The following is an 18,544-nucleotide window of genomic DNA, read 5'->3' on the forward strand; positions in this document are numbered from 1 at the left end:
AGAGAGGGGACCCTCATACACTGCTGGTGGGAATGCAAACTGGTGCAGCCACTATGGAAAACAGTATGGAGATTCCTCAAAAAATTAAAAATAGAACTACCATACGATCCAGCCATCCCACTACTGGGTATTTATCCAAAGAACTTGAAGTCAGCAATTCAGAGAGACCTATGCAACCCCATGTTCATTGCAGCATTATTCACTATAACCAGGAAGTGGAAGCAACCCAAGTGCCCATCCACACATGAGTAGATAAAGAAGATGGGGTATATATACACAATGGAATACTACTCAGCCATAAAAAAGACAAAATTGTCCCATTCGCAACAACATGGGTGGACCTTGAGGGTATTATGTCAAGCGAAATAAGCCAGACAGAGAAAGACAAACACCGTACGATTTCACTTATATGTGGAAAATAAACACACACACGGAAAAAAGAGAATAATTCAGTGGTTATCAGGGGAAGGGGTCTGGGGGGTGGGCACAAAGGGGAAGGGGAGCACTTATATGGTGACAGACAATAATGTACAACCGAAATTTCATAATGTTGTAAACTATTATAAACTCAATAAAAAAAGTTTTGAAGAACATAAGAAGTAAATTACAATAGGGCCTTTTTTAGTATTCTGCTTATAATTCAGTATATATATATATATATATATATATATATATATATATATATATATATTCAGTATATATACAATTCAGACCGAGGGGTCCTCCGGGTCAGGCGCCGCGGGGAGGGGCTCGGCACCGCCCACCGCGCACGCGCAGGGGCATGCGCACAACCGCGGGCGGCTGCCGGGGAGGGGGTGCCCGGGCGCACGCGCGGCGCCCTGGAAGTCCCAGGCGGCCACTGACCCGGAAGCGCCGGACGCCCCTCCGCTTCCGCCGGCTGCGACGAGGCGGCGGCGCGTGCGTGGTCTAGGGGCCGTGGCCGCGGGCGCTATGGTCTTCCTCACGGTGCCGCTCTGGCTGCGGAGCCGCCTCACCGACCGCTACTGGCGGGTCCAGGAGGTGCTGAGGCACGCGCGGCACTTCCGGGGGAGGAAGAATCGGTGCTACCGGCTGGCCGTGCGGGCTGTGACGAGAGCGTTTGTGAAATGCACGCGAGCCCGCAGGCTGAAGAGGAGGAGCATGAGGACGGTGAGCGGGCCGGGGGACGAGAGGAAGACGGGGGTACGATGGGGGACCCGGGGGGCCGGGGGGCGACGGGCGGGGACACGGCGCGCCCCCTAGCCCCTGCCGCTCGCGCCCGTCCTCTCGGCGCCCCGCGCGGCTCGCCGTCACGCGGAGGACGGGCCCGCCCCGGACCGGCTTGTCGCGCCGGCCTGTTCCCGAGCTGTCCCGGGCCCGGCGGGTGGCCGCTCTCCCCGCCCCGCGCCACCGGGAGGTCGGGCTCCGGAGCAGCCGCCGCCCTCGAGCGCGGCGCCGCGTCCGTCCTGCCTGCGTGGGCAGGCAGGGCTTCCCGAGCCGTGCGGTCGGCAGGGCCGCCGGCCTGGGCGCGTGTCGCGGTCCGCGCCTCGTTCTCGGGAGGGAAGCGGCCGCGCCGCCTGCCGTGGGGGCTGGCCAGAGCGCAGGTTCCGGGCCCCGCACCTCCGGAGCGGGAACCCTGCGTCTTGGCAAAGCTCCTCTGCTGAGGAGGCTCGTCCGTGAGCTGACTTCCGTGCCCGCCGTCCTCTGTCCGTGCGCGGGTCGCCGCCGCAGCGGGGCCTGGCCAGCGGTGCTGGGTCTGCGCCCGGGACCCGCACCCGCGGAAGCGGAGCGCGGACTCCGCTGCCCCGGGCGGTTCTGATGCGCGTCCCCGCCGGAGACCCGCCGGAGCGAGGAAGCCGCCCGCGGCTCCGCGTGTTGCTCCCGCCGCCACTCTCGCCCTTCCCGATCGGCCGCAGCGCCAGCAGCCTCGGCCTCCCTGCGCTTCCGGACCTCGGGCTGCCCGCCGCCGGCCAGGTCCCGCTCCCGGCCTGCCCTTTCCTCCGGGCCGTCTGGCCCCCGCGCTCCGCCCCGCGCGTGCCTGCCCTCGGGCAGCTGCCTCTCCCGCGCGGGTGCCGCGTCTACACTGCGGGCCTGCGGGCCGGGAGCCGGTGGCTTTTCTAGTCTCGTTTACAAAATCCCCGTCAGTTCGCTCAGCGCTTTGTTGGCGGGAGCGGACGTAACCCGGAGAGCTAGTTCTCCAGCACCTCGATGTCTTCTCATTTCAGCTCTGGATCCGTCGGATCACAGCTGCCTCCCAGGAGCACGGTCTCAAGTACCCGGTCTTCGTCGGCAACTTAATTAAGGTGCGGCTGAGCACCCACAGAGCCTGGCCCAGCACCAGACAGGGTCACCATCCTGACACTGCTGCTGTTGGGGGGGGGGGGTCTGGCAGATTCCGGGACCCACTACACTTGCTCGGCCCTTGTCCTGCTGCTGGGACCGAGGCCTGAGCTCTGGAGAGCTTCCCCATCAAGGGAAGAAGGTGGAAAGACTTGGCTTTAACTGCAAAGTTTAATTTGAAAGCTTTTACGTTGAATGATTCCTGGTGAGGGAGCAGATAAAGTTGAAACTTATACAGTGAGAAGGGAGGGAGAAATGTCTTCGGATGGATGAAGCACGAGTCACAAAAGCTTGGGGATTGCTGAACATGCTGATTATGCTATTCCCTCTGCTTTTGTGTGCATGTAACTTTTTCCTTAAAAAGTGAAGGAGAGTGTGTGTTGTGCTTCTCCTTGTATCGGGCCCTGTCTTTACTGCTGTACAAAGATCTTCAGGGTGAGTGTAGAGGGCGTGCAGCCCCATTTTACTGATGGGGAACTGAGGCCCAGAAAGGAGACGGACTTTGCCCAAGGACACAGGTCCCAGGTGGTAGAACAGGATCCACGCCGGCTGCGTGGCTGCATTTAATGCACGGAGACCACCCCACACCTCTTCTGCTCCTCAGGCTCACTGGCACTGTTCCTCAGCCTTTGGAAGTGATCTGCTATTTGGCCTGATGGATGGTGTGGTCTGGCTCTTGTGGGAACGGGGAGGGCCCATTCTTCTCTTTGTGTTTCATACCTTTTCAGTGTTCCATTTCATCGTTTGTAAGTGGAACTTTTTTTTTTTGGAGAAAGATGAGCCCTGAGCTAACATATGTTGCCAATGCTCCTCTTTTTTTACTGAGGAAGACTGGCCCTGAGCTCACATCCGTGCCCATCTTCCTCTACTTTATATGTGGGATGCCTAGCACAGCATGGCGTGCCAAGCAGTGCCATGTCCGCACTCAGGATGCCAATTGGCAAACCCTGGGCCACCAAAGCGGAATGTGCGAACTTAACGGCTGCGCCACCAGGCCGGCCCCTGTAAAATGGAACTTTGATCTCCTCTTGCAGGCTGACTTAAAGGGTTACCCCAAGGCAACAGTCATAGTACCGTCTGGGTGATGACTGTTGACCCTAAACAAGGCCCTTGTCCTCTGGCCAGCACCAGGACTGGATGCCAGCCTCCTTTCCCAGTCACCTCTTGCAGGGATGCCCTTGCTTCGTCCTTGTCCACATTTATTCTCCAGCACCCTGCTTGGACAGAATTCACCACTCCCGCTCCCCTTCCCGGGACAGATGGTGTGTCGAGAGTAGAGGCTGCCCGGGAGCCATGTGGAGTGGCTCTGCACACAGGAGGGGCTCCCATGGTATGGGCTCAGGGCAGCGGTCTTCCCATGTCCCCCTGATGCTGACACAGGCTGTGATTTTCTTCCCAGTGCCAAGTGGAGCTCAACAGGAAAGTGCTTGCAGATCTAGCCATCTACGAACCAAAGACTTTTAAATCTTTGGCTGCTTTGGCCAAAAGGAGGCGACAGGAAGGATTTGCTGCTGCCTTGGGGGACGGGAAGGAGCCTGAAGGCATATTTTCCAGAGTGGTGCAGTACCACTGAGGGGGACGCTGACGCCGCCTGCCCTCTGCAGCTGAGTGTCTTAGAAAAAGGCTTTTTCCCGATGATTATAACAACATAAGGGTGAAAAGTTATTTGTCGACAGTGTGTAAGTTTGATTTGCAGTTGTGTTAATTTATATTTCAGTAGCCGGTGTGAGAGAAAAGACCCTGTCCTCTTTCAGTGGGACAGACTGGGGAACACCTCCCTAGATTGTGCAAATAAAGCTTGTGTGCTTCTCACCGTTTCCAACTGTGCTCTCTGGCATCAAGCAAACACACCTGGGTACAGTCCACCTGGGGTGCTTGTTTTCAGCCATTTGTCAGCAACCTTGTGGTCTTGTGGTAGTGGGAGAGGCTGCTGGAGTGAGGGGTCAACTGAGCAAGCACTTCCTCTTGGAACCTTAGATCCTTTCCTGCGAGTTGGGGGGTTTCCACCAGGCCTCTGAACTCTGACCCTGGCTCCCCTCAGGGCTCTGTAGGTAGCCTGTCCAACACCCAGGCCCCCTCCCCTCGTCTCCTCCTCTTGTTTCTAGCAGAGACTTTGTGGCTTAGCTCTTCAGCCACTCTGAGCACCAGCCTGTTTCCCTGTCTCCCCCACTCTTAGCCCAGCGGGGGCAGAAGGCAGGGCAGCCATGGGATCATCTGGGGAGGTCTTAACATGAAGGTTGGGGCCCCTTGCCACATACCCTACTCCAGTCAGTCCAGAATCAAGCCCAGGAAGAAGGTCTCAGAAAGCTCACTGCACTGACAGGGCTACCAACCCTGTGCCTCCCTTTCACCCCCATCCACCCGCTGCTTGGGCAGAAATGGAAGTCGTGTCCACCCTCCCACTCAAGGCCAGGTCTTGCTCTTTGTCTTCTCAGGGAGCTGGCTCCACCTTCAGCCTCTTCCATCTGTATTTCCAGCCTCCTCCAATTCTCGAGTCTGCTCTCCTTCGTCTCACGGCCACCTCACACCTCGTGTCACTGGGTCCCTACCAGGCTGCAAGAGCTCTCACCAAAGCCATCTCCTGAAACCAAAATCCAACAGATCCTGTTGGCCCTTGACCCCAAGGACCATGCACTCCCTTCCCTCCTCACTGGCACTGCACCGTCTCCGTCCCTGCCCTCCTGACCAGCTCACCCTTCTGCACACTCACTCCAGGAAAGCTCTTCAGACACACAGCAGCAGTTGCTGCCTGCTTGCTGATGACTCCTGCATTTACCTGCCAGTGCACAGCTGCCCTGCTCTCCATGCTCTGGTGCTGGGTCCTGTGGCAACACCGCCCTCCATCCTTCCAGTCATTCCAGGTTCCTTTTTTCTGACTCAATATCTACCTCCAACTGCATATGGAGCCAATCAAATCCTGGCCATCTCACAAATCTGTCACTTTGCTCCATCCTCACTGTAAGCTGGCTCTTCCAGCTCTAGTTACTGCGCTGGCCTCCCATGAGGCTCCTTCCCCTGGCCCTTGTCACTGTGTCCAGTGATGGCCACTGGACCATAAGCATTTGGAGGTGCGTGGCCGAATCTTACTGTCCTTTTTGCTGCACTCAGTGCAGTGCCTGACTGTGCGCACAAAGTGCGCAATGCATGTCACTCGTCAGTAAATAGCTACTGAATAGACAAGGCGGAGAATGCAGAGTCCTCTGGTGTGTGAGACCAAGTTCTCTGTGTGATGCATTGCTGTGGAAGAGCTGCCTCCTCTTCATTCTTACGAAAGGAAGATGGGGGTGTGGCAAACAACTGTGGCTGCTCCCAGCACCCACTTCCCCTCTGACACAGGACCCCAGTTTCCTTCCTGCAGGCCTGGGTGCCATGGCCCTGACTGGCTAGAGCCATCAGCTTTTCCCTCTCCTCTGGTCAGGGGATGGACAAGCAGCCCAGGCAGAGCCAGTGAGAGACAAGCTGTTTCTGGGGTTTCTAGGGAAGAGGAATTCCTCCTTTCCTGGACAGGGTGCTGCTGTAGCCAGCAGAGAGCTGCAGCTGGGGGCAGGGGAGATGGGGCACTGTTACCATGCCCAGGAGGCCAAGAAGAGAAAAGGGGAGGTTGGGTCTTAGTTGGCACTGCTTGAGCTGCAGCATCAAATCTCACAGGGAGTGAAAGACAGTAGAGCCCTCTGAGTTTCGGCAATTTGAGTCGGGGACGATCTCCTGTGCCACCTGCCCCTCTCTCAGGCTCTCACACCACCCTCACGGCGTTCTCACACTGGTCCTGGTAAAAGTCTGGGGTAACTGTGCAGCAGCGGACAATGCCGCACTGCCCCTCGTACAGATGTTTAACTCTGCTATCAGGTGACACAAAGGCCACCGGAGGAGGAGACGGAGGGGCAGTGGTCAGGAGGGCGCACAAATGCGTACCCCCCGCAATAGCTGTCTATGGGATGAGGCCAAGCCCCTTGCCCGGCCCGGGCATCCCGGCTGGCTGCTCTCCCCTCGGTCCCCGGAGGAACGCATGTCTGTCCCCGTGCTGCCAGGGGCTTCGTAGACACAGCGAATTCAGCGTTTGAGGCAACCCCTCACTGGCCTGTGGACTCAGTTCCAAAGGCAAGAGCTTCGTGCACCGGGTGCTACAATCGGCACCCCAAAGCTGGCCTCGGTAAGGACTGGAGAATGAGCACCGCGCCGGCTCCACGGGCTAGGGCGAACACTATCTCGTCCTGCCGCGCTGGGGACAGCCCACCAGCGCGTGAGCCAATCCTCTCACCCTCCATCCACCTGCGCGGGCCCCGAGACCTGCGCCCCGCAAGCCTGGGCCACCGCGCGCAGGACGCCCTCCCCGCGCAAGGAGAGCCGCTACCCGCGCCCTCGGGGGAAGGTCGTCCCGCCCAGCCCCTCGCCCACCGCCCACCGCCCACCGCCCGCGGGCCCACCAAGAAGCCTTGGGGCTGCAGTGGAAACCTCGCGAGCTCCCGGGACTTCATGCTGAAGGTGCGGCCGCGCCGGGAAGCCAGGTCCCTACCAGGCGCCCAGAGCCTGCACCCGCAGCACTGCTTCCGGGTCAGGGCCCAGACTGCGGCCTTGACGGGGTGCCGCAGGGCCTCCCGGGTAACGAGCCCGCCCCCGCTCGCGCCGGGTTCCGGCGTCGGCCGCGCCGCTGACGGACAGGACGTCTAGCCAATCGTGGCAAGGTGGAGCCGGGACGCCCGCCGGCCGAACCAATGGCGCGCGGCGGGGCGGGGCGGGCGCGGCCTTAGCTCGTCGCCAGGAGCCGCCCTGCCGGGAAGGAGCCCGAAGGGGAGTCGGCGGCACAAAATGGCGGCGGTGGCGGCGACGACGGCCGCGGCTGGGGCTCCAGTGCCGGCAGCCCCCGCGGCAGCAGCCGGTACCCCAGGCTCGGGGAGCGCAGCCCCTGGGTCCCAGGGCGTGCTGATCGGGGACCGGCTGTACTCCGGGGTGCTCATCACCCTGGAGAACTGCCTGCTGCCCGACGACAAGCTCCGCTTCACGCCGTCCATGTCGAGCGGCCTGGACACCGACACGGAGACCGACCTCCGCGTGGTGGGCTGCGAGCTCATCCAGGCGGCCGGCATCCTGCTCCGCTTGCCGCAGGTGGGGCGCGGCCGCGAGCCTCGGCCCGGGACCCGCCGCGCCGCGCCGGGGGCGCCGACTCCCGACCCCGACCCGGCCTCGTCCCCGCCCGGGCCCGCGCTCCCTGCCCCCCGTCCCGGAGGTGGGAGGGCGGGGAGGCGGCGGGCAGCGGGAGGCTTTGTGCGCGCGGTAACGTGTCGGGGTCCGCTTCTGGGTCGGGGCCCGGAAACCCGGCGCCTTGGCGAAGCCTTGCGTGTACGTCTAACAGGGACGGAAACTTCTCTCTTCCAGGTGGCCATGGCTACCGGGCAGGTGTTGTTCCAGCGGTTCTTCTACACCAAGTCCTTCGTGAAGCACTCCATGGAGGTGAGGGCGTCCTCCTCGTTTCTCCCCGCGGGGCTTGGTGGTTTGCGGGCCGCTCCGAGGAGGGAGTGCCTGCCCTGGTCGGCGCGGTTCTTGACGGGCTGGGTAGCCCCCCAACGGTAGAGTGGCCTTCTTCGCACCCACCTCTCTTTGCTCTTAGTGGCCCTTCTTAAACCGTCGGAGACCCTCAGACGTGGAATAAACGTCGTTGTGTTGCAATCTTTACATTTCAGCATGTGTCAATGGCCTGTGTTCATCTGGCCTCCAAAATAGAAGAAGCTCCAAGACGGATACGGGACGTCATCAACGTCTTTCATCGCCTTCGACATTTGAGAGAGAAAAAGTGGGTTTTTGTCAGACGTCTTCTAAATGTTTGTGCTCGTTTCTCTGGTTATTAATTTACACTAACGTTTCTGAAACGAAGTTCAGGGTGTGAGGTTTTAACTTGGTTCCCCGAAGAGGGCCTGTGGGTCTCTGACAGACACTGCGAGATGAGTGAAGGGGCCCCAGTGAGGAGGACAGGCACTGGTTTCCTGATCCGCCCTTGTCAGCCTCCGGACGCTCTGGAGCTGGGCTCTCAACTGGGGCACGGTCGTCATCTGGGGCCGGATGATTCTTTGTCGTGGGGACTGTGCTGTGCGTTGTAGGATGTGTAGCAGCGTCCTGGCCTCTTTACACTAGGTGCCCATAGCGCCTCCCTCAGTCGTGACAGCCAGGGGGCTGTGTATCTGTAAGGAAGAGGCGGGAGGGTTACCAAGAAGGGATGGGTAGGTTAGCCTTGGGGTTTGAGGAGGACTTTGTGGTTTTGTTAGAGGAAGCGAAGTGAATTGCTGGCTAGATCTGTGTCGTCGTGTTCATGGTGGATGTTCACCGTCAGGAGGTAATCGTGGGATTTGAAAGACTTTATTGTATTTGCCCGTGTGCAGACCGTGTGGTTTGTTTTTGTAGGAAACCTGTGCCTCTGCTATTGGATCAAGATTACGTTAATTTAAAGAACCAGATTATAAAGGCAGAAAGACGAGTTCTGAAAGAGCTGGGTTTCTGCGTCCATGTGAAGCACCCTCACAAGGTGGGTATGTGGCCCAGCTGCCACTTGAGCGCCCCAGGTCACTTCCACTCTCACGGAGATGAAAACTGAAGAGGAGTAAATGTGTCCCTGACTTGGTTTTCCAGTTTATATCTATAACGTGAAAATAAATCTATCCGTTAGCTTTCTCGTATTATCTGTTAATAGGGGATTTTTTAAGAGTTTTGGAAACAGTGTCTTGAAGTTTGAGCTTTCAGAAATAGTGATGAACTATTCCGTTCATCCAGAAAACTGTTCTGTTTTTGTAAAAACGGAACGTACCAGTTTACATTTTCTTTTCTCAACAGCTAATTTTCTAAAGTTGCTTTAGCACTAGCCTTCTTTCCTTTCATGGGGCAAGTGGGAGAACTCTTAACCCTTTTGTTTGTAAATGAGCTAAAGCAGCTTTGCAGCATGTATTAGTTGAGGAGCGTGGCTGCCATACGATGTCACAGCACTTTCTGTGTTACCTTTAAACACAAAACTTGTTTTTAAAAAAGAGTGCTATTTGCATCTTTGCTTTCACCTCCTTGTTAGTCGGTTTTCTCATTTCTTGTTTGTTTCACTTTCTGGCATTAATTCAAATTCTCAGTAAATTGCTCACCATAAATTTAAGAGCTGAAAATATTTTCACACCGTGTTTGATGTAAGTTGGTGACTGGGGTACAGAGATGTTCAGGGCAGGCCATTTTCACTGGTGGAAAATGTAGCGACTTCAAGAATGAAAATTGGCCATGTAGCCGCCGAGGACAGTGAGGCCCTGTGCGCTGTGGCGTGCTGCCTGGCCGCAAAGCAGCAGCAGGCGCATCAGCAGAACTCCCTGCAGCAGAGCAGTATGCTGGGCGTGTGACCGGGGCCACCCCTGGGATCTAGCATGAGGCTCTTATTTGCTGCATGGACGCCCTCAAGATCTGAATGCTGGGTTCTCACGGTTCTCGGTAATAACTGCCTGACCCATATCTTCCAGATAATCGTTATGTACCTTCAGGTGTTAGAGTGTGAGCGTAACCAACACCTGGTCCAGACCTCATGGTAAGTTGATCTTCTTTGTTTATGAGGCCAGCAAGGGCAGTGCAGGAGTATGTTGTTTGAGGCACTTGGGCAGTGGGTAGTCAGTCCCATGACCTGGTTGTGGGCTGGAGTTGTCTGAGTGCCCAGTGTTCCTGCCGTGTAAATTCGAACCAGCCTACCAAAATATCAGGCACTGGTGTAACGGTAAGGTGGCCCGTACCCTCCCCAGACCCTTGAGGAGAGCAGTCACTGGGCTGCCCTTTGGGGGCTGTTGACATGGGCACATCGGGATCTTTCCCGTAGGTGCCAATGTGGACTTAGTGATCTTACATCTCCTGTGAAATTGCTTCTAACTGTTAAAGAGAATCCTGTGGGAGAAAGAGGGGGTATAAAGTTTTTCTACAATTGTGGGGACTGAACAATGTATGTGTTAGAAACAAAGCCTGAAGTAACAGTTCAGTGCTGGGTGCTTTGTGAATTTTTTCCATGGAGTTAAGTCTGTAAGGGTCATTTTTGCTGCCTGAATTGTCTGGTGCTATGCTGTGTCTAATAGAGAACCCATTTTGACTTTTCTTTTCTGTACTCTTTCAATCAAAGGGTAGCCTCTGAGGGTAAGTGACTAAGACTTCTCCTCTACTGTCCAAGCGCTTTGGTGCAGGGACAGCGGCCGTCCTCAGCCAATCCAGTGCAGGCTCTCCACCGAAGGCTGGCTCTAGATGGTGGTATGCGCACGATAGTATAGTGCTGGCCGACTGCTGCTGTGGTTCTCTGACGATTGTGCTTCTTGTTAATCCTCTGTCGTGCTTTGGTAATTGTATTGATTAGAGTTGATAACTGTCTTGACTTGAATTTTGTTTCTTTGAAACTGCTGTACTTGTGCAATAAAGATGCAGTACCTTTCTGTTTAAAAAAATTCTATGGAAAGCTGTAAGAATTGGCTGATGGGAATTCAGACTTCAGTGTGGGATTATGTCATTATTTCTGGAAGTCCTAAAGTTGCTCTGAAAAGCAGCTAAATGTTGACACATTCTTCCAAAAGGTGTGCATCTTTAAATTTTTCCATGGACACTTTTTATATTGTAATTTATTTCGAATATACTAGTAAGCTTAAATATATGTTTTGAAGACATCATTTGTTTTGTTTTTAGGCCTCAAAAGTTAATGGATTAATGTTACCATTATTTGAGTAGTAAAAATTTTTTATTAGAACCAAAAAAGTTAATAATGGTTATGTTTATAAAACGTTTGAACTCCTCACTTGCAATGCTCCGTGACATGTGGCCCTGGCGCCATTACACATGCTTTTCCTTGATTACTTCCTGATGCCTGGAGCACGAGCTTCCAGAGCCGGGTGCCCCAGTCAGCCCGTGTACAATCTCTTAATGAGAAATCTCTGAGCGAGTTGGTCCGTCACCTTCTCCAGGGTGTTTAGGGCAAAGATACCAGGGTGGGAAGTGGGGAGTAACCGTCAAATCACAGCATGACTTGACTCTCCTCTGGATGCAGCCTGACTCTGAGGCTTGCCATAATTGGGGTATGTTAGGAGCACTAACTACATGACTTATTCAACTGTTTTCTCATGGGATTAATCTTTTATTTCTGCAACATTGATAAAGTTAATATGAGGTCTGATTTTGGTCTATTAAATCTTAGAGAAATAGATCTAAAAAAAATGTTGAAAATAATAGCCAATTTTAAAACCCTTTTAACTTTTTAAAAAATGCAAATGTTTTGTATTTTTATATCTTCTAAAGTATGATAAAGCTTTTTAAATGTACTGATTGTGATGAAACGTGTACTATTTTGTTGCTTTTGTCTGATTTTATGAATGTTCATTTTAAGACTCCTTGTTGAAATGGGACAATTTGGAAACGATTCTTTGATAAGCCTGAGAAGAGGACTTCCCTTTGGGCATTGAGCCTTCCTCTGCATGATGTTCCCATGCACCCAAGGGCGTTTTCCCCCTTTCCAAGTGGCCTCCTTCGTGGATGAAGAAGGGCCCAGGCTGTGAGCGCCTCTTCAAGGAAGATGCACGCAAGAGGACGACTTGTCTCAGAAAAGCTCTCACAGGCTCTGTGCTCAGCCAGTGCATTTGAGTTTGCATGTTTCTCTGCACTACGGATTTTCAGCATTTAGATTCTTTTAATCAAATACATTTTAACACTACAGTAGAGATTTTCTTCCTGAGGCATTGTGCTTTGCATGAGAGCAGGCCAAAAGTTGAGAGGGAAAAGTAAAGTTAAAGTCGGTTCTCTTTCATAGCAACATGCATTGTATGACATTCAGCCAGCTTTTAAAATTTTTTTTCAATACTTTCCCTGTCTTCCTGTCCTGTATTCAGAAGCAGCAGCTAGAATGTTTCTCCATGAACTCTTGAGCTTCAAGGACTGTCTAGCCCTAAGTTTTCGCAGTAGACTACTTAAAGGAGTAGTGACGATCTAGATGGCGTGACGGGGCTCCTGGATTGCCCAGGGCCTTGTAATTCTTGCTGCTTTTGGTTTTCAGGAATTACATGAATGACAGCCTTCGCACAGATGTTTTCGTGAGGTTCCAGCCTGAGAGCATCGCCTGTGCCTGCATTTATCTCGCTGCCCGGACGCTGGAGGTCAGTGCTTCGCCAGCACAGGGGAGTCTGGTCTCTGTATCCAGCCTCCAGTAGATTTCAGATTATGCTCATCCATGCCAATAAAATGCATACTTGCTGCCCAGTAGGCTTGGTTTTCATTGCCCTAAGAGTCTCATTATCCGTGAAGAAAAGTCTAACAGTGATGGTGTTTGTTTACAGATCCCTTTGCCCAACCGTCCCCATTGGTTCCTTTTATTTGGAGCAACTGAAGAAGAAATTCAAGAAATCTGCTTAAAAATCCTGCAGCTTTATACTCGGAAAAAGGTTCTTCTATGTCTTTCACGTAATATCTGCATTTGTGTTTGACTGAATCATCTGGTTCTGAATGGATGGACTTTGGCTTTTGTAGGTTGATCTGACACACTTGGAAAGTGAAGTAGAAAAGAGAAAGCACGCCATTGAAGAGGCAAAGGCACAGGCTAAGGGCCTGCTGCCTGGTGGCACTCAGGTTCTGGACAGCACCTCAGGGTTCTCACCTGCCCCCAAGCTGGGTGAGTGTCGGCGTGCACGAGTCTGCTCCCTGTAGGGTGACCCTCCTTTCCTCCAGATTTCTCTTGGAATTGCATCTGCAGCTGCTCTGAGCACTTCGCAAGCAGCAGTCCTCAGTGAACACTTGGTGATCTTCGAGATGAGACAGGGCTCCTAAAGGAGTTCCTTTTCATCATTGTTGTATTTTTATTAGCAAGGGACATGGATAGGCTTTCTGAAATGCTTTTGTTTACCCAGCCTACCCAATTAGCTTGTCTTTTGATGAAAATTTTGTAAATTTGGGGCAGTAGATTGTGGTCAGATCCTAGAGTTAAGCATGATGCCTGTCTCCAGGCCCTGAGGGAAGGCAAGCGAGATAGGTGGCCTTCTCTGTCTCTGGGGTCCCTGCCTAGGTTGTGAGGCTCAGGCTGGGAGCAGGGAGTTAGGATTGGCATGTTCTTTACCAGTCCCAGAGAAGGGACGTTATCTTGCTTTACTAACTTGTTTCTTAACAGAAATTGTTTCTTTTGTGTGTGTGAGGAAGATTGTCCCTGAGTTAACATCTGTTGTCAATCTTTCTCTTTTTGCTCGAGGAAGATTGCTGCTGAGCTAACTAACATCTGTGCCAGTCTTCCTCTTCCTGCTTGAGAAAGATTGTCGCTGAGTTAACATCTGTGCCAATCCTCCTCTACTTTATGTGGGACCCTGCCAAAGCATGGCTTGATGAGCAGTGCTAGGTCTGTGCCTAGGATCTGAACCCGTGAACCCTGGGCCACTGAAGTGGAGTACATGAACTTAACTGCTGCACCACTGGGCCGGCCCCTCACAACAGTTTTCTGATGGCTGGGTTTTAACTTCTTGTACTTGATTCTAGCAGAATCCCCCAAAGACAGTAAAGGAAACAAGCCTTCCCCGCTCTCTGTGAAGAACGCCAAGAGGAAAACGGAGGGTGTGAAGAAAGCCAAGGCTGACAGCCCAGTGAATGGGTGAGTACCCAGGTAGCCCAGTGGGCCGTTGGGGTTGGCTGGAGAGACTGCGGGTCTGTAACTGCCCTCACCCTGTTCTCAGCTTGCCAAAGGGGCGAGGGAGTCGAAGTCGGAGCCGAAGTCGTGAGCAGAGCTATTCAAGGTCCCCATCGCGATCTGCTTCTCCTAAGAGGAGGTGTGTGCTGCTCCGGGCTCACTGGGGTGGGGGGTTGGGGCTGGGGGGCTTGCATCTGGCAGGGTGGGTGTTTTCACATGGTGGCTAGAGGTGATGAGGCTGCCCCACAGGGGACAGTCACTCCTGACCCTGAGGTGGTTGGGGTGGGTGGTCACCCGCTTGGTGGTACGGTCCTTCCTCACAGGAAAAGTGACAGCGGCTCAACATCTGGCGGGTCCAAGTCGCAGAGCCGCTCGCGGAGCCGGAGTGACTCCCCACCGAGACAGGTGCACCGAGGCGCTCCCTACAAGGGCTCCAAGGTGAGGAGCTACCGAAAGTCCAAGGACTGCAAGTACCCCCCACAGAAGCCACACAAGTCTCGCAGCCGGAGCTCCTCCCGCTCTCGAAGCCGCTCACGGGAGAGGGCGGATAGTTCTGGAAAATATAAGAAAAAAAGTCATTACTATAGAGATCAGCGACGAGAACGTTCGCGGTCTTACGAGCGAACAAGCCATCGCTACGAGCGAGACCACCCTGGGCACAGCAGGCACCGGAGGTGAGGCTTGGGGGCCCCAGAGGGCTGCCCTTCAGCCTTTGGCATGCACACCTCGGCATCACTGGCTCTGTGGCGAGACTTTTTTGGGAAATGGTTTGTGGACTCTGGACCTTGTGAGGAATTTGGAGATGGAATCGAGAGGCCAGCGAGGTGCCCTTTAGGCCGGCCTGGGCACAGCGCACACTCATCCAGTGCAGGGCCCACCTCAGCAGCAGCCCTGTGGCAGTTGGATGCAGAAGCCGACGTGCACGTCCAGGTGGTGTGGCTTGGTGCTAAGGATAGGCTGTCTCTCCTCTCCCGGACTGATACTCAATTACGTCAAACCAAGAAAGTGACTTTTAAAACCTTTGCCTATATTAGGTTGTACTTATGTACATATTTTGCAGTGTTTCACAATGAGAAAATGGCCTTAATAGTCCCTTATTCTCTATTCATATTGTAAATAAATGTGTTTCATACAAGTTAAAGCTATATATGAAAACTCAGAACTTGAATTCTGTCAGCTTAGAACTTGTGTAGAGAATTCCGATTTTTAAAATGTGAAGGTATTTAGATCTGTGTTGAAAGTCGTATATTTTTATCCGTGCGATGCTGAGTGCAGGCCACCAGCTCCTAAATAGAGAAGTTTCCTATATCTGCATTTTATGTGGTTAAATAAACAAATCTCTCTACTCAGGACATTTGGAACATTAAGGAATTTGCAGTTTATCATTCTGCTCGCTTGTTACCGCGCAGCCCGCGGTGCCCCTTCTAGTGCTGCCATCTCTGGTCTCATTAAAGTGTCATTTTGTATGGAGCTCCTGTGCACTGGCTCTTCTGTCGAAGGCTTGTGATGGGCCTGAGCTGTCTGTGTGTTCTGACAAAGGCTGCTTTCTTGGTGGCAGAGAAGGGAGGGTTTGAAAAGGAAAAAATGGTCCTGAAGTCCCCTTGTGCCCAAGGCACGTTAGCTTGTAGCCCCTGGCATGAGTGTGTTGGGCAGAACAAGGCACCTGGGGCTGTGCCTGCGCGGAGTGCTGAACAGGTACGCGGGGCGGGCCTTGGGCTGTTTCTTGGTCCTGCGTGGGCTCTGAGGACGGAGGGCTGTCGCGGCCTGTCACAGTCTCAGTGTCCGCTCTCCCCAGACCAGCACCTGTGTGTGGGTGTGAGGCAACTGGACGTGACCTTCCTGGTTTCGGTGGACCTGGAAGTAGACCAAGGAAACGTGGAGATGTGGGTCCCCAGCAGCCGCTCGGCAGGTACCGAACAGCGTCATCTCGTGACCTCGGCTGTGGGGCTGGGCCCGGAGCCGGCGGTGTCTGCCCTCCCACCGGCCTGTCCTCCACTGCCGCTTAGCCAGGCTGCGGCCTGGGATGACCAGGCCTGGCCACTGCCTGCCGGCACTGGAGGGAGACCCTCCTGCAGGGCTGGCCCCTGAGGAGAGCCCCCGCGTCCCTCTCCTACCAGGCGCGCTGAGGTCCGTGCTGGTCCCGTCCGTCCAGCCGGCCTCAGCGGACAGGGGCCTTTCCGGCTGGAGAGGAGACGTGCTCCCAGATCCCGCCCTGGGAGCGACCCTGCAGCTCGGCCGGGCCAGCCCTCCACGGAGGCTGCTTTGGGTTCTCGGAAGAGCTAGTTTCTGATTTTTCTTCCCACAAGCACAGGATGGGCGCTTGTTTGCTTTAAAACGGGAAAAGTCCACCCACGCAAAAAGCGTCGTGTTCTCTGCGTTAGATGCAGAGTGGCGGGAGGCGACGGCCACAGGGACGGGGCGGCGGGTGCTACCCCGCAGCCTCCAGACGGCGCCCGGCTCTCATTCCCGGCCCGGGAGCGGTGGTGGAGGGAGGCCGGGCCCCGCCCCTTCTGTCGCTCAGAGAAGGCCACTTCCGTCGCTGGGATAATGTCACTTCCGTAGCCCGGAAACGCCACTTCCGCCCAGGGCCAGGCAGCTCAGGGCCGGGCCGCGCAGGCGCAGAGGGCAGCTCTCAGGATTGAGGGAACCGCAGTTCTCGTGTCTCCGTCAGAGGCGGGCGGGGTCGGCAGCTGCTTGGCCGGAAACCGTCGCTTTCTCGGTCCGGCGGGGCCTGCGCCGACGCGGAGCCGGTGAGGGACGGACCGGAAGTGCCTGAGCGCGGCGGGAGAATGGTGGGTTTGAGTCTCCCGGTCGGGTCGCGTCTGGGGAGGTTCGGGGAGCGTCGACCCCGCCCCGTGTGGTGGGCACCTCAGGGGAGGCTGAGGCCCGGGGAGGGTGGTGACCTGGCCGGAGGTGCGGGGTGGGGCCGAGGCTGGTCATCTAGAGAAGGAGCCGTGTGTGCCGTGCGGTGGGAGCGGGGGAGGGACGGGGACAGAGGTGAGGGGGACAGGGGTGGGGAGGGGGACGGGGAAGGGGGATAGGGACAGGTGTGAGAGGGGGAGAGGGGAAGGGGCAGGGACAGGTGAGGAGGGGGACGGGGGAAGGGGAGAGGGAAGGGGGAGAGGAGGGGGACGGGAGGAGGCAGCGGGGAAAGGGAGGGGTGAGGAGGGGGAGGGGAGAGGGGGCGGGGTGGGGTGGGCAAGACCGGAGTCCCGGGCGCTGCCCTGCGTGACTTCAACCCCTGTGTTCCAGCTGTCCTGAACACCTGCGGCCTCCGTGCTGTGCCCACCCGCAACTGACTATGCTCCTGGGGCGCCTGACTGCTCAGCTGCTCAGGGTTGTTCCCCGGGCAGGTGAGGCCATGTGGCGGGTTGGGGGGATGCCCACGTGGGTGAGGAATGCTGGGCCAAGCAGCCCACCTGCCCTTAGCCCCCCCCACCACCACCTCGAGGACAGGGGCGTGGCTCACAGACCTCTTGAGCATGTCACGGGGAACCTGGACCTGGAATGCAGTGGCATTCAGGCCAAGAGCAAGGTGTGGGCCGTCCTAGCCCCATCAGGCCCGGTGGGGTGGTGGCAGTGCTCACGTGCGGTGTGACCCTGAGAGCAGTAACTGTGTGGTCTTGTTTCCTGCAGGCTGCAGTCGGCCCGGCTCTGTCTCAGGGGTGCTGGGCCACCATGCCTGTGGGGCCCGCTATAGCACCCAGCCAGCAGGCCCAAGTGGGGTTGCCTCCCTCCCTGGCAGTGGGGTCCAGCTAGAGCTTGAGGAAATGCTGGTCCCCAGGAAGATGTCCATCAGCCCCCTGGAGAGCTGGCTGACCACTCGCTACCTCCTGCCTAGACTGGATGCTGGGGTTCCAGGGTCTGTGGCTCCAGCCCAACTTTATGAGCATCCACCTAGCCAAATGGGGGAAGGGGCCGAGCAAGGGGGTGAGGGGGTCTGGGATGCACCCCAGATGCAGTGCAAAAATGTACTGAAGATCCGGCGGCGGAAGATGAATCATCACAAGTACCGCAAGCTGGTCAAGAGGACGCGGTTCCTGCGGCGGAAGGTCCGGGAAGGACGCTTGAAACGGAAGCAGGTGAGTGTGGGGTGGCGGCCCAGGTGGCTGAGAACACATGGCTGTGGCACCAACCAGCTGGTGGTCCCTCCCGTGCCCTCACAGGTCAAGTTCGAGAGAGACCTGAGGCGAATCTGGCTGAAGGCAGGCCTGAAGGAAGCCCCTCCGGGCTGGCAGACCCCCAAGATCTACCTGAAGGGCAAATGAGTCTAGGTCTGTTTCCCTTGCCCGTTACTGCTGACGGCCCCTTGTAATAAATGCCCTGAGAACTCAGCTGTCCCCCTTGGCCTGGACCTTCTTGTGCCTGCTGTGGGCTGTCTCGGGAAGGAGCCTGCTGCCAGCCTCTGGTGTGACAGGAGGCAGAGGGCCCCAGGGTGGCAGGGTGGCAGTCTTTCCAGAGCTGGCCCTTGCCCTGGTGGGGCCGCCTGTGGGGATGACAGGCCTCGCTGTGCGTGAGCTGTGGGAGTAGAGCCCTGCCCTGACCTGAGGGCCTGTGCGTTCCACTGCGGGAGGCGGCCTCTTAGTG

General features: G+C 55.8%; 3 protein-coding genes and 1 long non-coding RNA gene across 17 annotated transcripts; 3 read left to right on the top strand and 1 right to left on the bottom strand.

Moving 5' to 3' along the window:
• Positions 1 to 791: 791 nt before the first annotated feature.
• On the top strand, positions 792 to 4,136 carry MRPL20 (mitochondrial ribosomal protein L20). 2 transcript variants are annotated; one of them, XM_044769448.2, is made up of 3 exons: positions 792 to 1,149; positions 2,205 to 2,282; positions 3,719 to 4,136. In XM_044769448.2, exons 1-3 carry the CDS (start codon positions 952 to 954, stop codon positions 3,890 to 3,892), a joined length of 450 nt encoding a protein of 149 aa, XP_044625383.1. In that variant the 5' UTR covers positions 792 to 951; the 3' UTR covers positions 3,893 to 4,136. The 2 variants fall into 2 exon arrangements, with proteins under 2 accessions (XP_044625383.1, XP_044625382.1); XM_044769447.2 differs by having other exon boundaries at positions 842 to 1,182.
• LOC139045381 (uncharacterized) lies at positions 3,965 to 6,875 on the bottom strand. Its single transcript, XR_011503700.1, has 2 exons — positions 6,744 to 6,875; positions 3,965 to 4,900 (listed from the first exon to the last, which is right to left on the bottom strand). It is a non-coding gene; the product is annotated as an uncharacterized lncRNA (long non-coding RNA).
• Positions 6,876 to 7,008: 133 nt separating this feature from the next.
• On the top strand, positions 7,009 to 15,427 carry CCNL2 (cyclin L2). 11 transcript variants are annotated; one of them, XR_011503696.1, is made up of 12 exons: positions 7,085 to 7,422; positions 7,693 to 7,767; positions 7,998 to 8,107; positions 8,713 to 8,833; positions 9,798 to 9,862; positions 10,439 to 10,649; positions 12,347 to 12,446; positions 12,627 to 12,731; positions 12,817 to 12,958; positions 13,810 to 13,921; positions 14,004 to 14,096; positions 14,281 to 15,427. XR_011503696.1 is itself a non-coding variant. In XM_044769439.2 (11 exons), the coding sequence occupies exons 1-11, from the start codon at positions 7,126 to 7,128 to the stop codon at positions 14,633 to 14,635; spliced, it is 1,575 nt and encodes a 524-aa protein (XP_044625374.1). In that variant the 5' UTR covers positions 7,009 to 7,125; the 3' UTR covers positions 14,636 to 15,427. The 11 variants fall into 11 exon arrangements, 4 of the variants coding, with proteins under 4 accessions (XP_044625374.1, XP_044625375.1, XP_070367445.1 ...); XR_011503697.1 differs by having other exon boundaries at positions 10,439 to 10,563; XR_011503695.1 differs by having other exon boundaries at positions 10,439 to 10,563; positions 13,813 to 13,921.
• A 1,082-nt stretch (positions 15,428 to 16,509) lies between these two features.
• Positions 16,510 to 18,291, top strand: AURKAIP1 (aurora kinase A interacting protein 1). Of its 3 annotated transcripts, none has more exons than XM_014863169.3 (4): positions 16,510 to 16,749; positions 17,210 to 17,310; positions 17,594 to 18,039; positions 18,124 to 18,291. In XM_014863169.3, exons 2-4 carry the CDS (start codon positions 17,259 to 17,261, stop codon positions 18,223 to 18,225), a joined length of 600 nt encoding a protein of 199 aa, XP_014718655.1. In that variant the 5' UTR covers positions 16,510 to 16,749; positions 17,210 to 17,258; the 3' UTR covers positions 18,226 to 18,291. The 3 variants fall into 3 exon arrangements, with proteins under 3 accessions (XP_014718655.1, XP_044625381.1, XP_014718656.2); XM_044769446.2 differs by having other exon boundaries at positions 16,738 to 16,954; XM_014863170.3 differs by having other exon boundaries at positions 16,747 to 16,817.
• Positions 18,292 to 18,544: the final 253 nt, after the last annotated feature.

This window comes from Equus asinus, chromosome 5, assembly GCF_041296235.1.
Source record: "Equus asinus isolate D_3611 breed Donkey chromosome 5, EquAss-T2T_v2, whole genome shotgun sequence".
NCBI classification, from domain to species: domain Eukaryota; kingdom Metazoa; phylum Chordata; class Mammalia; order Perissodactyla; family Equidae; genus Equus; species Equus asinus.

What these genes read in the sequence shown, in the direction of transcription:
- MRPL20 (XM_044769447.2), top strand. Translation starts at nt 952, where the DNA reads ATGGTCTTCCTCACGGTGCCGCTCTGGCTGCGGAGCCGCCTCACCGAC. An exon ending in GGGACGAGAGGAAGACGGGG is followed by an intron (nt 1,183 to 2,204) that starts GTACGATGGGGG and finishes TTCTCATTTCAG; the next exon opens with CTCTGGATCCGTCGGATCAC. An exon ending in TCGTCGGCAACTTAATTAAG is followed by an intron (nt 2,283 to 3,718) that starts GTGCGGCTGAGC and finishes TTTTCTTCCCAG; the next exon opens with TGCCAAGTGGAGCTCAACAG.
- CCNL2 (XM_044769439.2), top strand. Translation starts at nt 7,126, where the DNA reads ATGGCGGCGGTGGCGGCGACGACGGCCGCGGCTGGGGCTCCAGTGCCG. An exon ending in TCGTGAAGCACTCCATGGAG is followed by an intron (nt 7,768 to 7,997) that starts GTGAGGGCGTCC and finishes TTTACATTTCAG; the next exon opens with CATGTGTCAATGGCCTGTGT. An exon ending in AGCTTTATACTCGGAAAAAG is followed by an intron (nt 12,732 to 12,816) that starts GTTCTTCTATGT and finishes TGGCTTTTGTAG; the next exon opens with GTTGATCTGACACACTTGGA.
- AURKAIP1 (XM_014863170.3), top strand. Translation starts at nt 16,747, where the DNA reads ATGGTGGGTTTGAGTCTCCCGGTCGGGTCGCGTCTGGGGAGGTTCGGG. An exon ending in CGTCGACCCCGCCCCGTGTG is followed by an intron (nt 16,818 to 17,209) that starts GTGGGCACCTCA and finishes CCTGTGTTCCAG; the next exon opens with CTGTCCTGAACACCTGCGGC. An exon ending in CAGGGTTGTTCCCCGGGCAG is followed by an intron (nt 17,311 to 17,593) that starts GTGAGGCCATGT and finishes TGTTTCCTGCAG; the next exon opens with GCTGCAGTCGGCCCGGCTCT.